Source organism: Coptis chinensis, chromosome 2, assembly GCF_015680905.1.
Source record: "Coptis chinensis isolate HL-2020 chromosome 2, ASM1568090v1, whole genome shotgun sequence".
In the NCBI taxonomy this organism is placed as follows: Eukaryota; Viridiplantae; Streptophyta; class Magnoliopsida; order Ranunculales; family Ranunculaceae; genus Coptis; species Coptis chinensis.
Window position 1 is genome coordinate 48,910,069 of NC_141457.1, and position 18,338 is coordinate 48,928,406.

The 18,338-nt window shown below is 39.2% G+C and overlaps 2 protein-coding genes across 2 annotated transcripts; both read right to left on the reverse strand.

Moving 5' to 3' along the window:
- Positions 1–1,693: 1,693 nt before the first annotated feature.
- On the reverse strand, positions 1,694–2,329 carry LOC147516360 (uncharacterized). Its single transcript, XM_086593230.1, has one exon. The coding sequence runs from the start codon at positions 2,327–2,329 to the stop codon at positions 1,694–1,696; it is 636 nt and encodes a 211-aa protein (XP_086449356.1).
- Positions 2,330–15,118: 12,789 nt separating this feature from the next.
- Positions 15,119–16,105, reverse strand: LOC147516361 (uncharacterized). The gene has a single exon (XM_086593231.1). It carries the CDS (start codon positions 16,103–16,105, stop codon positions 15,119–15,121), a length of 987 nt encoding a protein of 328 aa, XP_086449357.1.
- Between the last annotated feature and the right edge of the window lie 2,233 nt (positions 16,106–18,338).

The following is an 18,338-nucleotide window of genomic DNA, read 5'->3' on the forward strand; positions in this document are numbered from 1 at the left end:
ATGAGAAGCTTCAATGGACGTATGACAAATAGCTTGCTCACAATATGAAAAGACCCCATCTCCAGAACCTTACGTCTGTCCTCTTCACTCTCATATTTAAAAGTGTACATTGTCTCTCCATGAGTTTTCATACCGAATCCATGTTGTGTTCTCCACGTTCTGCTCACGACATATTTAACGTACCCATATCCAGGTCTCCTTCCGAAGAAATAGCCAACAATAAGATCTTTTTATTTCTTATGTATTTGTTTTGGTATGAAAAACATGAAAAACTTGATATGAAAAAGGTAATTTGGTTAGCAAGTTATGCTAATTTGATTGATTCAAATTAGTATAACCAACTTTGGTTGGGTAAATGATGATTCAGAAGATGTTTTGAAGAAATATTGTGATGAAAAGCAAGATAATACAACTTGAATGGAAGAAAAGCAACAAGATTCAACAAAGCTTGGAACTTTAAGTAATGAAAATGGATAACAATTGAAATAATAGTAAAGAAAAATAATTAACTAATTCTTATCTCCTACTCCTACTACAGTCTTGCTATTAGTTAACTTGCTCCCTTATTTTGTGGGCATCTCTACAGTTATATGTGTAGAGATGTACAAGTTTGGCCTCCTCTAATCTTATCCAACAAGTAACCTAATCTAGAAGCTTCTTGTGCCTTCTTTGAGTGGAACGAGTCGAGTTCGGGTCGGATATGGCTATATCTGAATCCGAACCCGATTAGTTTGACAATATCCGAACCTGAACCCGAATCCGATTCCCAATCAAACCGACATTTTCTTCTGAGAAGGAGCTAGAGATGACTTCTATGAACCCTATTTGAGGATGCTAGTGGGAAAGATTATATCAGGATGTAGGGAAGCTATTTTTATTTATGAAAAGGGGTAGGGGACCTCTATAAAAACCTTGCTTGCTGATAAAAAAAAAAAACAGACAACTTCGATCCAAACCCAAACTAAACTCGACCGACCTGATCGAATAACACTAAAAATTCAAAAAAACCACTGAAAATATATCCGAACCCAAACCCAAACCCGAATCCGACAGGCCGAAATCCAAACCCGACCCGAATAAATAAACAGATTTGAAAATCGACCCAATCCTGAACTATTTGGTTCGGGTCGGGTCGGATTCGATCAAACCTGACCCGATTCCCTGCTTTAGCCCATGCCCATGTCTTTGGGAATTTGATCCTTTGGTCTTTTGAGACTTTTGTGCTTAGTCCTTGTCTTGCAAAGGGTTGAGTCCATGGTCCTTGAAGCCTTGGAGTGTTTCATTAGATTTTGAGTTTTTAGACCCTTGAGTTGACTTTGACTTGCATCGTTGACTTTTGGCACTTTTTCTCAGTTGTCCCATAAGGTCCTTTTTAGGCTCATTTTGGCTCTAGATCACGTCATTTGAGGTATTTGGTCCAGAATATGTTTGTATCATGAAAAAGTGATAAAAAAAAGTTAGTTTTGTACGTTATTGATTATATAATTTGAAATAATTGAATCATTATAAGAGGATAAAAACACATATTTGGGACTGGTCAATTAGAATGAATGCAAAACACTTAATTAATTGAATGAATGCAAAATACTTGATTGAATGTATCTTTCTTTCTTTTTTTTTTTTTTGATAGGCAAGCGGGCTTTTTTAATTAAGAAGTCCCTTACCCCTTCCCATAGGGAAAAAAAATGAATTATTACAACCTTAAGTACTCAACCCCATTAGCATCTTCAAACACTATTTTCTTTATATCTTCAGAAAATGAGCTTGGGGTGAGTTCAATAAAGAAAACATTTGGTACATTCTCTGCTAATTTATCTGCTAACCTATTACATTCTCTAAAAATGTGAATAATATCAAATAACTCTAGGCTAGCAATCTGCTTCTTTATGTCTTCAATCATCTTCTTTGCTCTCCATGGTTGCTTTCTTTTCTTGATGAGCGACAGCACATTTGTTGAATCGGTTTGCGCCTTAATCTTCTTTATGTTGTACTTGTGTGCTAACTTCAATCCTTGATGTAGTCCTTCTAACTCAATGAAAGCAATTGAATGGAAATGAGACTTCCCTTTCGCTGCTGCCATTACTTGTCCTTGATCATCTCTTAAAGTCGCCGCCCATCCTCCTTGCATGCCTGTTAGTGTACCATCAGTGTTTAAGTTCACTATTCCTATCCCAGCTTTCTCCCACTTACATCTTATAACTGTTGCACAGATGGGTTCGGTGTGGACATTCCATCTCTGCATAAACTCATCTCTTTCCTGCCCTTCCTTCATCTTGTATGTGATCGAGCTTAGCTTTGTCTTGACGTCGTGCATGATCAGCTGTACCATTTCATTAAGGAATCTTGTTTTTCTCTCGAATATCCTATTGTTCCTCTCCCTCCAAATCCAGTAGATAAACGCATTTGTGACCAGTTTTAGTGCGTCTTTCTTACTGCTTTTCCCCTTGCTATTTTGACACAGCCACTCAATTTCGTCTTGCCACGTCCTCATATACTGCCTGCTGTAACCTGCTAATGACATCAGTGAACACCATATATTCCGAGCGAAAGAGCACTCGAAGAATAGGTGTTGATGGGTCTCTGTCTCCCTCCAGCATAACACACAAATGTCATCGTGTATAATGTCTCGCTGTCGCATTTTATCCCTTGTTTTCAGTCCTTCATTGAAGAACATCCATCCAATGAATGAGTGGCGTGGAATTCTGTTTGGAAACCAAATTAAGCCTTGCCAAATTTGGCGTCGCCTAACATTCCTTAAGCTATCGTAAGTGTCCTTTTAGCGTGAACTCTCCCCCTGTGAATGTCTCCTTCCATACCACACTATCATCTCCCCTTCAATCTCCACCTCCTCTTCCATCATCGTCACTATCTCATTCATATGTATTACGTGTTTGTGGAACAGCCGATTTCCATTCTCTATTAAGTTCGATACTTTAGTATTAAAGTTACCTATGGAAGCATATCGTAATACTTGTGGGAACTTGTCTCTCTCTAATTATTCTGCTGGATGCCAAGGGTCGTGCCGCAGGTTTGTGTTCCTTCCATCTCCGATCTTATACAAAATCAGATTCGGACGGTTCTTAACTTCAAGACGTTCCTCCGGCTCGGGAACAATCGGTTGGTATTTTCATTTCCCGGAACCTCTTTTGCTTTATTAAGTTCTTCTTCACCCACTTAACCCAAATAGTTTCCTTATTACTTGCTATCTGCCATACTTGCTTGATTCAGATTTGCTTTGTTTCTTTGTTTTCAAGTCTCTTATTCCCAGCCCTCCTTCATCCATAGGATAACACATGTCCTCCCAACTAATTAGCGATTCATTTGTCTTGTGTCCGGGCCTTTCCACAAGAACTTTTTGCATAAGCTATTGATGTCTTCAATAGTCTTCATTGGAAGTATAAAAGAGGCAGTCCAGTATATACTCACGTTGTTTAATCTTTGCTTTCACAAGTTGTAGCCTCCCTGCATAAGAAAGTGACTTTCCTTTCCAGCTCGTATTCTTTTTCTCTACTCTTTCATACAACGACATGCAATCTGAAGCTCTCAGTCTTGTTGTGATCAATGGCAGCCCCAGATACTTCACTGGCAGAGTTCCCACAGGAAATTGTAGTGCATCTTGGATAGCATTACATTGAGCTTGGTCCATTCCGGAGAAGTATACTTGACTCTTGTTTATGTTTACCTCTAGTCCTGCACATTGCTTGAACTTCTGGAGATTTTGGCTTAGACACCTAGCTGTGTCCACTTCACCTTTCATGAATGCAAGTAGGTCATCTGCAAATGAGAGATGAGTTATAACTGGATCATAACATTTAATATGTAACTTGTACCTCCCATCCGCAACACTTCTCATCATAAGATCAGTGAAAAGATCCATAACCAGTACAAATAGATACGGTGACATTGGGTCTCCTTGTCTTATCCCTCTTGTACTTTTGAAATACCCATATGGAGACCCATTTAACATCATTGAGTATGTGACTGTTTCCATGCATACTTTAACCCAATTGATGAAACCCGTCGGTACCCAATTCTCTTTTAACGCAAATATTACTGCTTCCCATCTCACACAGTCATATGCTTTTTTTAGATCAATCTTCGCCATACATCTTGGAGGGTGAGATTCTCTGTGATAGTTGTGCACCAACTCATGTGACAACAATATGTTATCCTGTATGCTTCTTCCAGCTATAAAAGCAGATTGGTTATGTGTCACCAATCTAGGCATGAACTCCTTCATCCTTCTAGTTATAATCTTCGTAATGCATTTGTATATAACTGTGCAACATGCAATAGGTCTGTACTCTCCGAGAGTATTAGGGCATTGAACTTTAGGAATTAGGGTAATACATGTAGCATTTACCTCATTAAGCATTTTTCCTGAGTTAAAGAAGTTCCTTATTGCTTTTACAAAATCATCGCCTATAATCCTCCAGCAAGCCTTGAAAAATAGAGAACTGAACCCATCCATTCCCGGTGCTTTGTCATTATCTATATCTGCTAAGACTTCTACTATCTCATCCCTCGAGATCTGTTCTTGCATCTGATCTTTTTCCTCTTGTCTTAGTGTTTCCCTTGGTTGCATTCCTTCAAACTCCGCAAAGCTTACCATTTGTAAATCCTCTGGGCTAAACAGCAGTTTGTAATAGTTAACACATTCATCTCCAATCTCATTCAGATCCTCTAATACCTTACCTTGTGCATCTTTCAAACATGTAATTCTGTTTGTGCTTCTCCTTGTCTTAACAGACTTAAAGAAATACTCCGTATTATCATCCCCCAGAATTATAACTTGATCCCTCGATTTCTGTTTGTAAAAGATTCTTTCGCTTTTTCTTTGCCTTCACATATTCCCACGATGGCTATCCTTTCTTCCTTGATGAGATTCGATTTATTGGATCCACTTGTAGTTTAGTCTGTACCACATTCATTTCTTTCTTTGTTACCTCGCTCTAGTTTGTATCGCCCCACTTCTTCTCTATTCCCAAGTATCGGTTCGCCTTTTACATTTTTAAGTCTTCTCATGAAGGTATACATAGGATTCCCTACCACTTCGATTGCCCAAGCCCTCTCTATTGTTTCCACAAACCCCGTTTCTTTAATCCAACAGCGGTTGAAAAATCGAAAACTCTTCTTCTTATAGTTCCTCGTGTTAAGGGGTAAACCACCATAGGTGTATGGTCGATGTAGCTCCTTGATTCAAGAATTCAGCTTGTGTATCCCCAAATTCGCGCCACCCATTCGCGATTCACTAACACCCTATCTAATTTTCTCAAAGCTCTATTGTCTTGCTTATTGCTCCAGGTGAAAAGATGCCCTTTATATCTCATATCAACCAACCCAGCCATTGTAACACAATCAAGCAAGTCTTGAAAGTGTATAGTTCTTGTTTCTGATCCACCTACTCTTTCTTGAGGTTTGAGTACTGAGTTAAAGTCCCCTAATACAATCCATGGTAGTGTCGTGTCCGACATATTGACTAGATCATTCCATAATGTTCTCCTGCTGATCATATAATTTGACGCATACACCATTGTTATCAAGAATTTCTTTCCATTATTCATAGTACACTCCATTGTGATGCTCTGCCTATCCTTGAGTATCAGCACCATTTCGCAATCCTGTGTATTCCAACATAGCCATACTCTTCCCAGATCATCACTACTGTAATTATGTTCGCATTGCCATCCATTACACACCTTGTTCAGTATTTGTACCATATTCCCTTCCTTAACTCTTGTTTCTAATAACCCCAGAATACTTAGCTCAAACTTCCTTATCAGCTCTTTCACTTCGTAATGTTTGAACCCTTGATTGAATCCCCTCATATTCCAGCAACCGATTCTTGTCATAAAGATTTTTTGCTAGTGTTCAAGGGACTGTATCTGTTCCCTTCTGTACCTTCCTTTTGTCCACCCAGATGTGCCTTAGTGAGGAGAGTCGTTATTGGTACTTCTTTGGCCTTACTGCTCATTTGTACTTTTCTGTTTTGCTCCCCCTCTTTACTGCTCTTCTGTGGTGGCCGCTCTACTTGTTTCGGTATTTTCCCCATTTCCTTTCTCAGTATTGTACTTGTGCTGCTGTTTTCAGTTAGGTTCTTGAATCGGTTATCTCCATTACCGATCATATGTACTCCTCTCGCTTCTGTCCCCAGTGATTTCCCTCTGATGGTTGTGTCCGTTTCTTTCTCTGCCCTCTTATCACCTTCTTTTCCCTCATTCCCCACACCTTGCTTCGTTCTTTCCTCAGTTCTGTTATCCTCATCCTCATGTCTTTCTTCTTGATGCTCTTTCCCTTCTGTAAGCATCTCTTGTCTTTTACCATCTTTTTTCTGATTTTCCTTTCCTTTCTCTACTTGTGCTTTATCTCTGGCATTACTACCATCAGTGTGACTTCCCTTTTGCATCTCTTGAATCTCACCCCCTTGATGTGTTTGTTCTATTTGTTCCTGTCCCCGCGAACTTCCTTCCCCTTGCACTACTCGAGCTCTGCATCTATGTTTCTTACCTGGAGATTCCCATCCCTCATTCTCTTCTACATTGTGTATTTCCTGTACTTCTTGAGTTTCTACAATGATCTCTTTGTTTTTTCCTCCTTCTCTGTCTTTTGGCAGTTGATTACTATTCCCTTCATTGATTTCAGTGTCAGCCTTCCTTACCCATACTTTGTTCATCTCATCTCCCCCCATTTGCTTCTTCTTTGGGCACTTATGTTCTGTATGTCCAAAGACTTCACAGTCCTTGCATTTCGGGGGCTTCCAGTTATATTCAAAAGAGACTTTGAATGCTCTCTTTTGATCCAGTATAACTGGGATGCTTTCTGGATACTGACATTTTGCATCAATCTCAATACAAACTCGTGCATACGACGTTCTGGACATATTCTCCGTTAATCTGTCAGTAAACATCGGTATTCCTACAGCACTTCCTACTTGGCTAAAGCCAACTTTGTTCCACATCTCCATTGGTAGGCCTTTAACAACCACCCATATAGGGATGGTTCGAAGTTCTCTTGTCTCCGCCTCCACAAAAAGCTTCCAAGGCCTCAGCACAAACAGTTGACTTGCAATGTGGAATGATCCGATATCCAATACTGCCTTCCTATCGTCATCTTTTTCAAACTTAAAGGTATACATTGTTTCTCCATAAGGTTTCATCACAAAACCTTTAATCCCCCAAGTTCTAGTTACAATCTCTTTAACATAATTGTAATTCAATCGTTTCCCTACAAAGGATCCAACAACAAGGTTTTCAAACTTTTTGTGGTAGTTTGTGAATTGCGAACTAGTGACATGTATCACTGGCTTTCCGTTTACCTCAGTAAGTGGAAAAAAGAGAGTGTATCGCATCCTACTGCTTTCTTTCCTATTACCTCAGCCCATGTGCTCTTAACTTCTGATGCGTTTCCCTCCTTTTCTTGACCATCCATACTGCCTTGCTCTTTCTCTGTGCATCCATTATGCTCTGTATCGCTATGCTCTGGACGGTTTTGTGGACTTTCACCTTGTTCTTTTGTCTTGTGTGCATTCAAGTCCAGTGCTTTGACCCCATCGTCTTGGGTTTCTATGTTCTGTTTTCCCCCATCAGACCTTTCTTCTTCTTTCTTGTCTCGTTCACTGTTTGATAGTTTCTCCAGTGCTTCTTGTTTAATCTTGCGCCCTTCCTTGCCAGACCCAGCGTCGCTTAATGTTGTGTTCGCTTCGCTTAAGTCTTCGATTGCTTTTACCGCTTCCACCAGACCCTGAGCCTCTCTGAGCAATGACTCCTTTGTTGGCTTAAGACTCTCCAATTCCAGGGACTCTTCTTTGTCTCTTCTTTTTTCCAAATTCACAAACTCCTCCAGCAGTTTTTTCCTATACCTCTCTACCGATCCCTCACCATATTTTGCTCTCATATCACTCTCAAAGCTATCCACTTCCAGATCGGATCCATCAGATGAACTTTTCCCAGCACTTTTAGATGGTGTGCTAGGAATTACGGCTGCTACAACCCTAGATTTTTTTGTGTTCTGCATGTTTTTTCTAATTTAATGTAAAGTTACTATACTACCCCTAAGGAAACCAAATCACCCTATTTTTGCCACCATTAAAGCAAAAAAGAGCTTGCATTAGAATGAATGCAAAGCACTTTATTGATTAAATTAACGCGTCTACAAGCGAGCTTGCATAAGAATGAATGCAAAACACTTGATTGAATGAATCTACGTGTGAGCTTGCATTAGAATGAATGCAAAACACTTAATTGAATGCATCTACGTGCGAGATTGCATTAGAATGAATGCAAAACACTTGATTGATTGAGTGAACGCGTCTACAAGCGAGCTTGCATTTGAATGAATGCAAAACACTTAATTGAATGCATCTTCGTGTGAGCCGGCATTATAATGAATGCAAAATACTTGATTGATTGAATGAATAGAAGACACTTGGTTGAATTCATTTACGTATGAGCTTGCATTAGTGACATGTTGAGATCCGTGGTGAGTTGGGATTTTGAAGTTGTTCATCCTTTATTGTTTTTGGGATGGTTTTTGATATATAATGATGTTGAGAACTAGGTATTATTGGTTTGATGATGAAAACATGGAGATAAGTGTTGTTTTGGTATGAAAAACATGAAGAACTTGATATGAAAAAGGTAACTTGGTTAGCAAGTCATACTCATTTGATTTATTCAAATGAGTATAACCAACTTTTTTTTTTGTTGAAAGGCAAGTAGGGTTTTTGAGAGGTCCCTTACTCCTATTTTATTAGAAAATAATCATAAGTCTTGGTTACATTCTTGCATACTGTTTGCCCGTGGCATGTTCATAAATAATCTTTTTTACATCCTCAGAAAAAGAACTGGGCACTATCTCTATGTAACTAACTGTGAGAATAGTAGCTGCTAGTACATCAGCTAATCTATTCGACTATCTATATACGTGGCAAACTGAAAAACCATATAATTTCCCTATCAGCACTTATATTTCGTACATTAGATTATTTACTCGCCATGGTGGCTGTTCTGTGCTCTTTAAGTACGTGACCACAGTAGTTGAGTCCGTTTGTGCAATGATTCTCCTAATGCCTTTCAGCACTACTGAGCCCATGTTCCAGTCCCTGTAATTCAATTAAGTCAATTGAATGGTGCTCTGCTTTCCCATGTGCTACCGCGATAACAGTCCCAAGTTCGTCCCTTATTACTGCTGCCGAACCTCCTTGGTCGCCTTGAAGTGTTCCATCATTATTTAAGTTGTGGATATCTGCTCCCGCACTCACCCATTTGCAGTGCTTCACCTGTTTTTGTTTTATATCCACCGTTATGTTCCACAGTTCCAAGAATTGATTCCTCTCGGGCCCTTCCTCCATTTTAGCTTGAATGGATTGTAACTTGCATCGGACATCTCTTATGATCAGCTTCCCCACCTGTTGGCCTATTTTGTTGGTGTGCTCGAAGATTCTTCTCTTTCTCTCTTGCCAGACATTGTAAATGAACCCATTGAATATGAGTTTCAAGGCATCTTGCTTGTATCCCTTGCCTCTTGAATTTTGAATTATCCATGTGATTTCTTCCTGCCATGTTGTTTCGCGTGGTATTATATAGCCAGCATGCACAAGAAGTGCCTGCCATATTAACTGTGAAAACAAACATTCATAAAAAAGATGCTCTTCTGTTTCACTTTCTTTCCAGCACATAACACACGTATCATCTTGCACTTTTTCCCACTCCTTCAACTTCACCAGCATCTTTGGCCCTTCTTTGAGAGTTAACCACGCAATAAAAGAGTGTCTCGGTATTCTGTTTTGGAACTAGACAATACTACGCCATGATATAGGAAATTTTGTCTCTCTTACACAGTAATATGTATCTTTGAGATTAAAGTCACCTTTCAGCGAAGCCGACCAAACTATTCGATCGTCACCCCTACCCACTCTGACTTCTTCTTACATGTATGGTATAATGTCGGGCAGATGAACTCTCACATGCCAAGGTGTATTCCACATCCCATCTTCAATCAAGTTCGCAACTAATGCGTTCAAGTTGCACGTTGAATCATAAGTCAGCGAAAGTGGGAAGTGCTCTCTCAGGATACCCATGAGATGCCATGGGTTTAGCCAGAACTTAGTGTCCCTTCCATCCCTAATCTGATGATGTACAATGAATTTAGCATCCTTCTTGTTTCGCAAAATGTTTTGCCAAACCCATGAACAATCGTTGGGTATCTTCATTTGCCAGAAGTTTCTATCTTTGATGAGATTTTTTTTAATCCATTGTGTCCATATCGTGCTCTGTCCACTCACCAGATTCCATATGTGCTTGAGATTGGCGGCTATATTAGCAGTTCTTAAGTTTCGAATCCCAAGCCCACCTTCGTCATAAGGGAAACACAAGTCTTCCCAACTGATGAGGGCATGTGAAGTCGTGCATTCTGGTCCATACCATAAATTTTTTTGGCACATTTGATTAATCTCATCTATTGTTTGTTGTGGAGGTACAAAAGATGAAATCCAGTACATGCTCATATTGTTCAAAACTGCCTTTAATAAATGTAGTCTTCCTGCATAGGACAATGATCTTCCCTTCCATGCTTGTATCATGTTTCTAACTATGTCTATCAGAGGCATACAATTAGAAGCTTTCAATCTTGTAGTTATCAGTGGCAGCCCCAAATATCTTACCGGTAGAGTACCCTTTTGAAACTGAATGATGCTCTCCATTTGCGTGCACGTAGCGGCATCCATTCCTGCATAGAACATATTACTCTTCTCTAGATTCACTTGCAACCCTGAGCAACTCTTGAATTTATTGAGTGTGTCCTTCAATGTTCTCACTGTTTCTAGATCTCCATTCATAAATGCAATGAGATCATCTGCAAAAGATAAGTGAGTGTCAGGTGGATTTATGCATTTATAATGAAGTCTATAGTCTCCTTCCTCCACACTTTTTCTAAGCATCTGGGTAAAAAATTCCATGACCAAAACAAACAGGTATGGTGACATTGGGTCTCCTTGTCAGATTCCCCTCTTCCCTTTAAAATACCCAAACGGTGTGCCATTGATCATGATGCTGTATCTTGGTGTTTCTATACATTTCTGTATCCAATTCACGAAGACTAAGGGCACTCCAATGCGTGTTAAGGTAAATCTAACTGCCTCCCATCTGATACAGTCATAGGCCTTCCTCAGATCTATTTTTGCTGCACACCTCAGGGGGCCATGGTCCCTGTGGTAATTGTGCAACAACTCATGTGACAGCAAGATATTATCATGAATGCTTCTACCATAAATAAAAATAGATTGATTGAGGGATATCACCTTGGGCATAAAAGTTTTCATTCTGCCTGTCATAATCTTTGTAATGCACTTGTATATAACGTTACAGCATGCAGTAGGTCTTTAATCACCAAGAGAGGTTGGCTTAGGTACCTTTGGGATAAGAGTTATGCATGTAGAGTTCACCTCTTGCAGTAGCATGCCTGATCTAAAGAAATTCTTAACTGCACTGACAAAATCATCCCCTATAATTCTCCAAGTCTCCTTGAAGAACAAAGATGAGAACCCATCATTCCCTGGTGCTTTGTCACTGTCTATTATGGATAAACACTCTATGATTTCATCTCGAGTAATCTCTTTGATCAATTCAGCTTGGGAGATTTGATCTAGTTGTTCCACCTGTATGTCATTAAGCATTGTAAAATCTATTTCCTCCATATGCTCTGGGCTATATAAGTCTTGATAAAACTTGACACACTCTTCCCCGATATCTGTAATCTCTTCAAGTATCCACCCTTGTTGGTCTTTCAGGCATGTGATTTTGTCATTCTTCTCATCTTTACTGAGTTAAAGAAATATTTTGTGTTACTATCTCCCAGTGTCACTACTTGCTCCCTCGATTTCTGTTTACATTCAGACTCTTCTTCTACTGCTGCTTCCACATAAATTCTCGTAGTCATTCTCTCTCTTGTGATAAGTTGTTAGTCCAGTGGTTGTGTTTGTAGTAAAGTCTGTATCACCTCGAGTTCTTTCTCAGCATCTTGCTTCCAAGTTATAATTCAACCTTTGTCTTTGTTCCACCTTCTGTTGTGTTTAAATCCTCTTGGCTCGGTTTGCAGCTGTGTTTCTTACTCAGTGTCTCCCACTCCCCTTCATTAGATACCTTATGCACTTCTTGCACGATATCATCTTCGTTGTCTTTCCTACTTTGACCAATCCCCGTCTGCGTATCTTATGTTCTATCTTTTTTTCAACCATACTTCCTTTTTTATTGGTTCACGTAATCTCTTTGTTGTAGCCTTAACATAATTGCTATCGTTGTGCCCAAATCTCTGGCACTCTGAGCATCATGGCGGTTTCCAATTGTACTCAAACCCCACATCAATAGCCCTAGTCTCATCTACAATTATTGTGATGCCGTCGGGACACTTACAGTCAACATCAATCTCTATGCATACAGCATGTGTAACTTGTGTGTTTCTTCTCTTCTGTGAGTTTATCCGAGAACATTGGGATTCCTATTGCACTTCCTACCAAGCTGAACCCCTCCTTGTCCTAAAGCTCCATTGGAAACCTTTTCATCACCACCCATATTGGTAGTGTCTTCATCTCTACAACTTCTAATGCAATGAGAAGCTTCCATGGACGTATGACAAATAGCTTGCTCGCAATATGAAAAGACCCCATCTTTAGAACCTTACGTCTATCCTCTTCACTCTCAAACTTAAAAGTGTACATTGTCTCTCCATGAGTTTTCATATCGAATCCACGTTGTGTTCTCCACGTTCTGCTCACGACATCTTTAACGTATCCATATCCAGGTCTCCTTCCGATGAAATAGCCAACAATAAGATCTTCATATTTCTTATGTATAACCAACTTTGGTTGGGTAAATGATGATTTAGAAGATGTTTTGAAGAACTATTGTGATGAAAAGCATGATAACACAACTTGAATGGAAGAAAAGCAATAAGATTCAACAAATCTTGAAGCTTTAAGTAATGAAAATGGATAAAAATTGAATTAATAGTAAATAAAAAGAATTAACTAATTCTTATCTTATCTCCTACTCCTAGAGTCTTGCTATTTTGTGGGCATCTCTACAGTTATATATGTGTAGAGATGTACATGTTTGGCCTCCTCTAATCTTATTCAACAAGTAACCTAATCTAGAAGCTTCTTGTGCCTTCTTTAAGTGGATAGGGTCAAGCCTTTTGGGCACAAGCTAGGGCAGGGAACGGGTCGGGTTTGGGTGGCTATATCCGAATACGAACCCGATTAGTTTGACAATATCTGAACCCGAAACCGAACCCAAATCCAAATCCAAATCAAACCGACATCTTCAATTCGAACCGAACCAAATACGACCGACCCGATCAGATAACACTAAAAGTTCAAAAAAACCCCAAAATATATATCTGAACCTGAACCTGAATCTGACAGACCGGAATCCAAACCCATCCCGAATAAATAAACGGATATGAAAATCGACTTGAACCCGAACTATTCAGTTTGAGTTTGGTCGGATTTGGGTCAAACCTAACCCGATTCCCTGCCCTAGCCCAAGCCCATGTCTTTGGTAATTTGATCCTTTGGTCTTTTGAGACTTTTGTGATTAGTCCTTGTCCTGCAAAGGGTTGACTCCTTGGTCCTTGAAGCATTGGAGTGTTTCGTGAGCTTTTGAGTTTTTGGACCCTTGAGTTGACTTTGACCGTTCACTTTTTGGCACTTTTTCTCAGTTGTCTCAAAAGGTCCCTTTTAGGCTCCTTTTGGCCCTAGAACATGTCATTTGAGCTATTTGATCCAGAATAGGCTTGTATCCTGAAAAAGCTATAAGAACATGAGTTTTGTACGTTATTGATTATATAATTTGACATAATTGAATCATTATAAGAGGATAAAAATACATATTTGGGGGACTGATCAATTAGAATGAATGCAAAACACTTAATTGATTGAATGAATGCAAAATATTTGATTGAATGCATCTACTTGTGAGCGTGCATTAGAATTAATGCAAAACACTTTATTGATTGAATTAATGCATCTAGAAGCGAGCTTGCACTAGAATGAATGTAAAACACTTGATTGAATGCATCTACCTCCGAGATTGCATTAGAATGAATGCAAAAGACTTGATTGATTGAATGAACGCATCTACAAGCGAGCTTGCATTAAAATGAATGCAAAACACTTGATTGAATGCATCTTCATGTGAGCTGGCATTAGAATGAAAGCAAAACACTTGATTGATTGAGTGAACGCAAGAAACTTGGTTGAATGCTTCTACGTGTGAGCTTGCAATAGTGACATGTTGATATCCGTGGTGAGTTGGGGTTTTGAAGTTGTTCATCCTCTATTGTTTTTGGGATGGTTTTGTTTTGTTTTTTTTTGTTTTTTTGATGACAAGCAGGGTTTTTGAGAGGTCCCTTACCCCTATTATATTAAAAATTAATAATAATGTCTTGGTTACATTCTTACATGATCTTTGCCCCTTGCATCATCATATATGATCCTCTTTACATCCTCTAAGAAGGAGCTTGGAATAATCTCTATAAAACTAACATTTGGAATATTAGATGCAAAGATATTTGCTAATTTATTCGATTCCCTATATACGTGCACTAAAGTAAAAACTTCTAACTGGCTTATAAGAGCTTGTATGTCCTCCATCATGTGATTTGCTCTCCATGGGGTCTGCCTTGGTTCTTTGAAGAAGCTGACTACCATAGTCGAATCTATTTGGGCCCTAATTTTCATGTACCCATGTCTCACTACTAGTTTTAGCCCATTTTCAAGCCCATGTAGCTCGATCAGATCAATTGAACTATACTTCGTCTTCCTGTGTGCTGCTGCAAGTATAGTGCCACTTCCATCACGTATTATAGCTGCCCACCCTCCTTCAGTTCCTTGTAGCGTGCCATCGGTATTTAAATTCTGAACTCCTTTTTCCGCTCGCTCCCACTTGCAGTGTTTCAGTATTTTCGGTTTTATTTCAACCTTTACTCCCCACAACTGCATAATCCTTTCTCTCTCAGGCCCCTCCTCCATCTTCATCGTCAGAGCATCCAACTTTGTTCTTGCATCCTCTATTATCATCTTCCCCACCTAGTTTGCCGTTATTCTCTTGTTCTCAAAGATTCGTCAATTCCTTTCCATCCATATGCCATATATGAGCCCATTGAATACAAGTCGCAATGCATCTTGCTTATATCCCTTCCCTTTTGAGTTCTGTTCAATCCATTCAATCTCATTTTGCCATGTTTGTCTATTGTACCCAGCTTGCTTCAGGAGTTTCTGCCATACCTCTTGTGCGTACGTACATGAATAGAATAAATGTTCCTCTGTTTCTCTCTCCCTCCGACACATCACACACCAATCTGTTTGTACCGACTGCCATGGTATTCTATTTGTAAACCACACTATCTTTTGCCATGATACAGTTGCTTTCGTTTTCCTCACTCTCTCATAAGTGTCTTTCATGGTGTATTCACCCTTCCTTGAGGCAGCCCATATGATCTTGTCTTCTCCTCTTCCTATTTTCACTTCTTCCTCCATATAAGTTACAATATCAGGCATATGCACTCGTACATATGCTAGTACATTCCATCTCCCATTTTCAATCATATTGGACACATTTGCATTTAATCTACAACTGGAATCATATATAAGAGATAGTGGAAAATGATTCGTGAGTATACCTAATGGGTGCCATGGATCAAGCCAGAATTTTGTATTCCTCCCATTCCCCAGCTGATGATGAACTATATGCTTATCTTCCTTTCTATATTTAAGGAGATTCCTCCACACCCATGAGCAATCATTGGGTATCTTAAGCTGCCAGAAGTTCCTATCCTTTATCAGATTCTGTTGTACCCATTTTGTCCACAGTGTGTTCCTTCCACTCACTATATACCATATGTGCTTCAGACTTGCTGCTAGATTCGCTGTGTTCAGATCTTTTATACCCAACCCTCCTTCTTTGTAAGGATAACATAACTCTTCCCAACTTACTAGTGCATGTGAAGTGGTGCACTCTGGTCCAGACCATAGGAAGTTCCTAGATAACTGATTAATTTCATCGATAATCCTTTGCGGTAGCACAAACGAAGAAGTCCAATATATGCTCATGTTATTTAGTACTGCCTTGATTAGTTGCAGCCTCCCTGCATAAGACAATGCTCTTCCTTTCCAACTCTATATCTTTTTCCTTACCTTCTCTATCAATGACATACAATCTGTAGCTTTTAAACTTGTCGTTATCAGTGGCAGCCCTAGATGTCTCACTAGCAAAACTCCCCTTTGAAATTAGATTATTCCTTCTATTTGTGTACACATGGTGTCATTCATTCCTGCATAGAACATGTTACTTTTTCCCCAATTTACTTGCAGATCTATCAAAAAAATTTACTTGCAGCCCCGAGCACAACTTGAACTTGTCCAGAGAGTCTTTTAAATTTCTTACTGTATTCAAAACTCCATTCATAAATGCTATTAAGTCATCTACAAAAGACAAATGAGTAACTGGCGGATTAATGCATTTATAATGTAACTTCCTCAACTCTTCTCCTTAGTATCTGAGTAAAAAAATTCATGACCAACACAAACAAATATGGTGACATAGGGTCTCCTTGCCTTATCCCTCTCTTACTTTTGAAGTACCCAAACGGTGTCCCATTGATCATAATCGAGAATCTAGGTGTTTCAATGCATGTTTGGACCCAATTTGCAAAGGTCAATGGGACTCCCAATTTAAGCAACGCAAATCTCATTGCCTCCCATCTTACTGAATCATAGGCCTTTCTTAGGTCTATTTTTGCTGCACATCTAGGAGGACCATTATCTCTATGGTAAAGAAGCTCATGCGACAACAGAATATTATCCTGTATACTCTGTCCAGATATAAATGCCGATTGGGTAAGTGATATCACCTTGGGCAAAAATGATCTCATTCTGCATGTCAGAATCTTTGTTATACACTTATAAACCACATTGCAGCATGCAATTGGTCTATAATCACTTAGTGAGCTTGGAGAGTGCACCTTTGGAATCAAAATAATACAAGTTGAGTTCACCTCTTGTGGCATCATGCCCGATCTGAAGAAGTTCCTTACTGCCCTCACAAAATCATCTCCAATTATTCTCCACGTTGCTTTGCAGAACAAGGACGAGAAGCCATCACTCCCTGGCGCCTTGTCACCATTGGGATGGTTTTTGATGTATAATGATATTGATAACTAGCAATTATTGTTTTGATAATGAAAACAAGGAAAAAGAGTTGTTTTGGTATGCAAAAACAAGAAGAACTTGATATGAAGATGTTTTGAAGAACTATTGTGATGAAAAGCAAGATAACGCAACTTGAATGGAAGAAAAGCAACAAGATTCAACAAACCTTGAAGCTTTAAGTAATGAAAATGGAAAACAATTGAATTAATAGTAAATAAAAAGAATTAATTAATTCTTTTCCCCTACTCCTACTAGAGTCTTGCTATTAGTTAACTAGCTCTCTTATTTTGTGGGCATCTCTACAGTATTATATATGTGTAGAGATGTACAAGTTTGGCTTCCTATAATTTTATCCAACAAGTAACCTAATATAGAAGCATCTTGTGCCTTCTTTGAATGGATAGGATCAAGCCTTTTGGGCCCAAGCTAGGGCAGGGAACGGGTTGGATATGGCTATATCCGAATCCGAACCAGATTAGTTTGACAATATCCGAACCCGAATCAGACTGACATCTTCAATCCGAACCGAACCGAACCCGACCGACCTGATCGGATAACACTAAAAATTCAATAAAAACACAAAAAATATATCCGAACCCAAATCCGAATCAGACGGACCGGAATCCGAACCCGACAAGAATAAATAAACGGATATGAAAATCGACCAGAACCCAAACTATTCGGTACTAGTTGGGTCGGATTCAGGTCAAACCCGACCCGATTCCTTGCCCTAGACCCTAAACCCTATGTCCTTGGGAATTTGATCTTTTGGTCTTTTGAGACTTTTGTGCTTAGTCCTTCTCTTGCAAAGGGTTGAGTCTTTGGTCCTTGAAGCGTTGGAGTGTTTTGTGAGCTTTTGAGTTTTTGGACCCTTCAGTTAACTTTGACCGTTGATTTTTGACATTTTTTCTCAGTTGTCCCATAAGGTCCCTTTTAGGCTCCTTTTGGCTCTAGATCACGTCATTTGAGGTACTTGGTCCAGAATAGGCTTGTATCCTGAAAAAGCTATAAGAACATGAGTTTTGTACGTTATTGATTATATAATTTGACATAATTGAATCATTATAAGAGGATAAAAATGCATATTTAGGGACTGATTAATTAGAATGAATGCAAAACTCTTAATTGGTTTAAT

Excerpts from the sequence above, each read along its gene's own strand:
- LOC147516360 (XM_086593230.1), bottom strand. The coding sequence starts at position 2,329 with ATGGTACAGCTGATCATGCACGACGTCAAGACAAAGCTAAGCTCGATC.
- LOC147516361 (XM_086593231.1), bottom strand. The coding sequence starts at position 16,105 with ATGAGCATATATTGGACTTCTTCGTTTGTGCTACCGCAAAGGATTATC.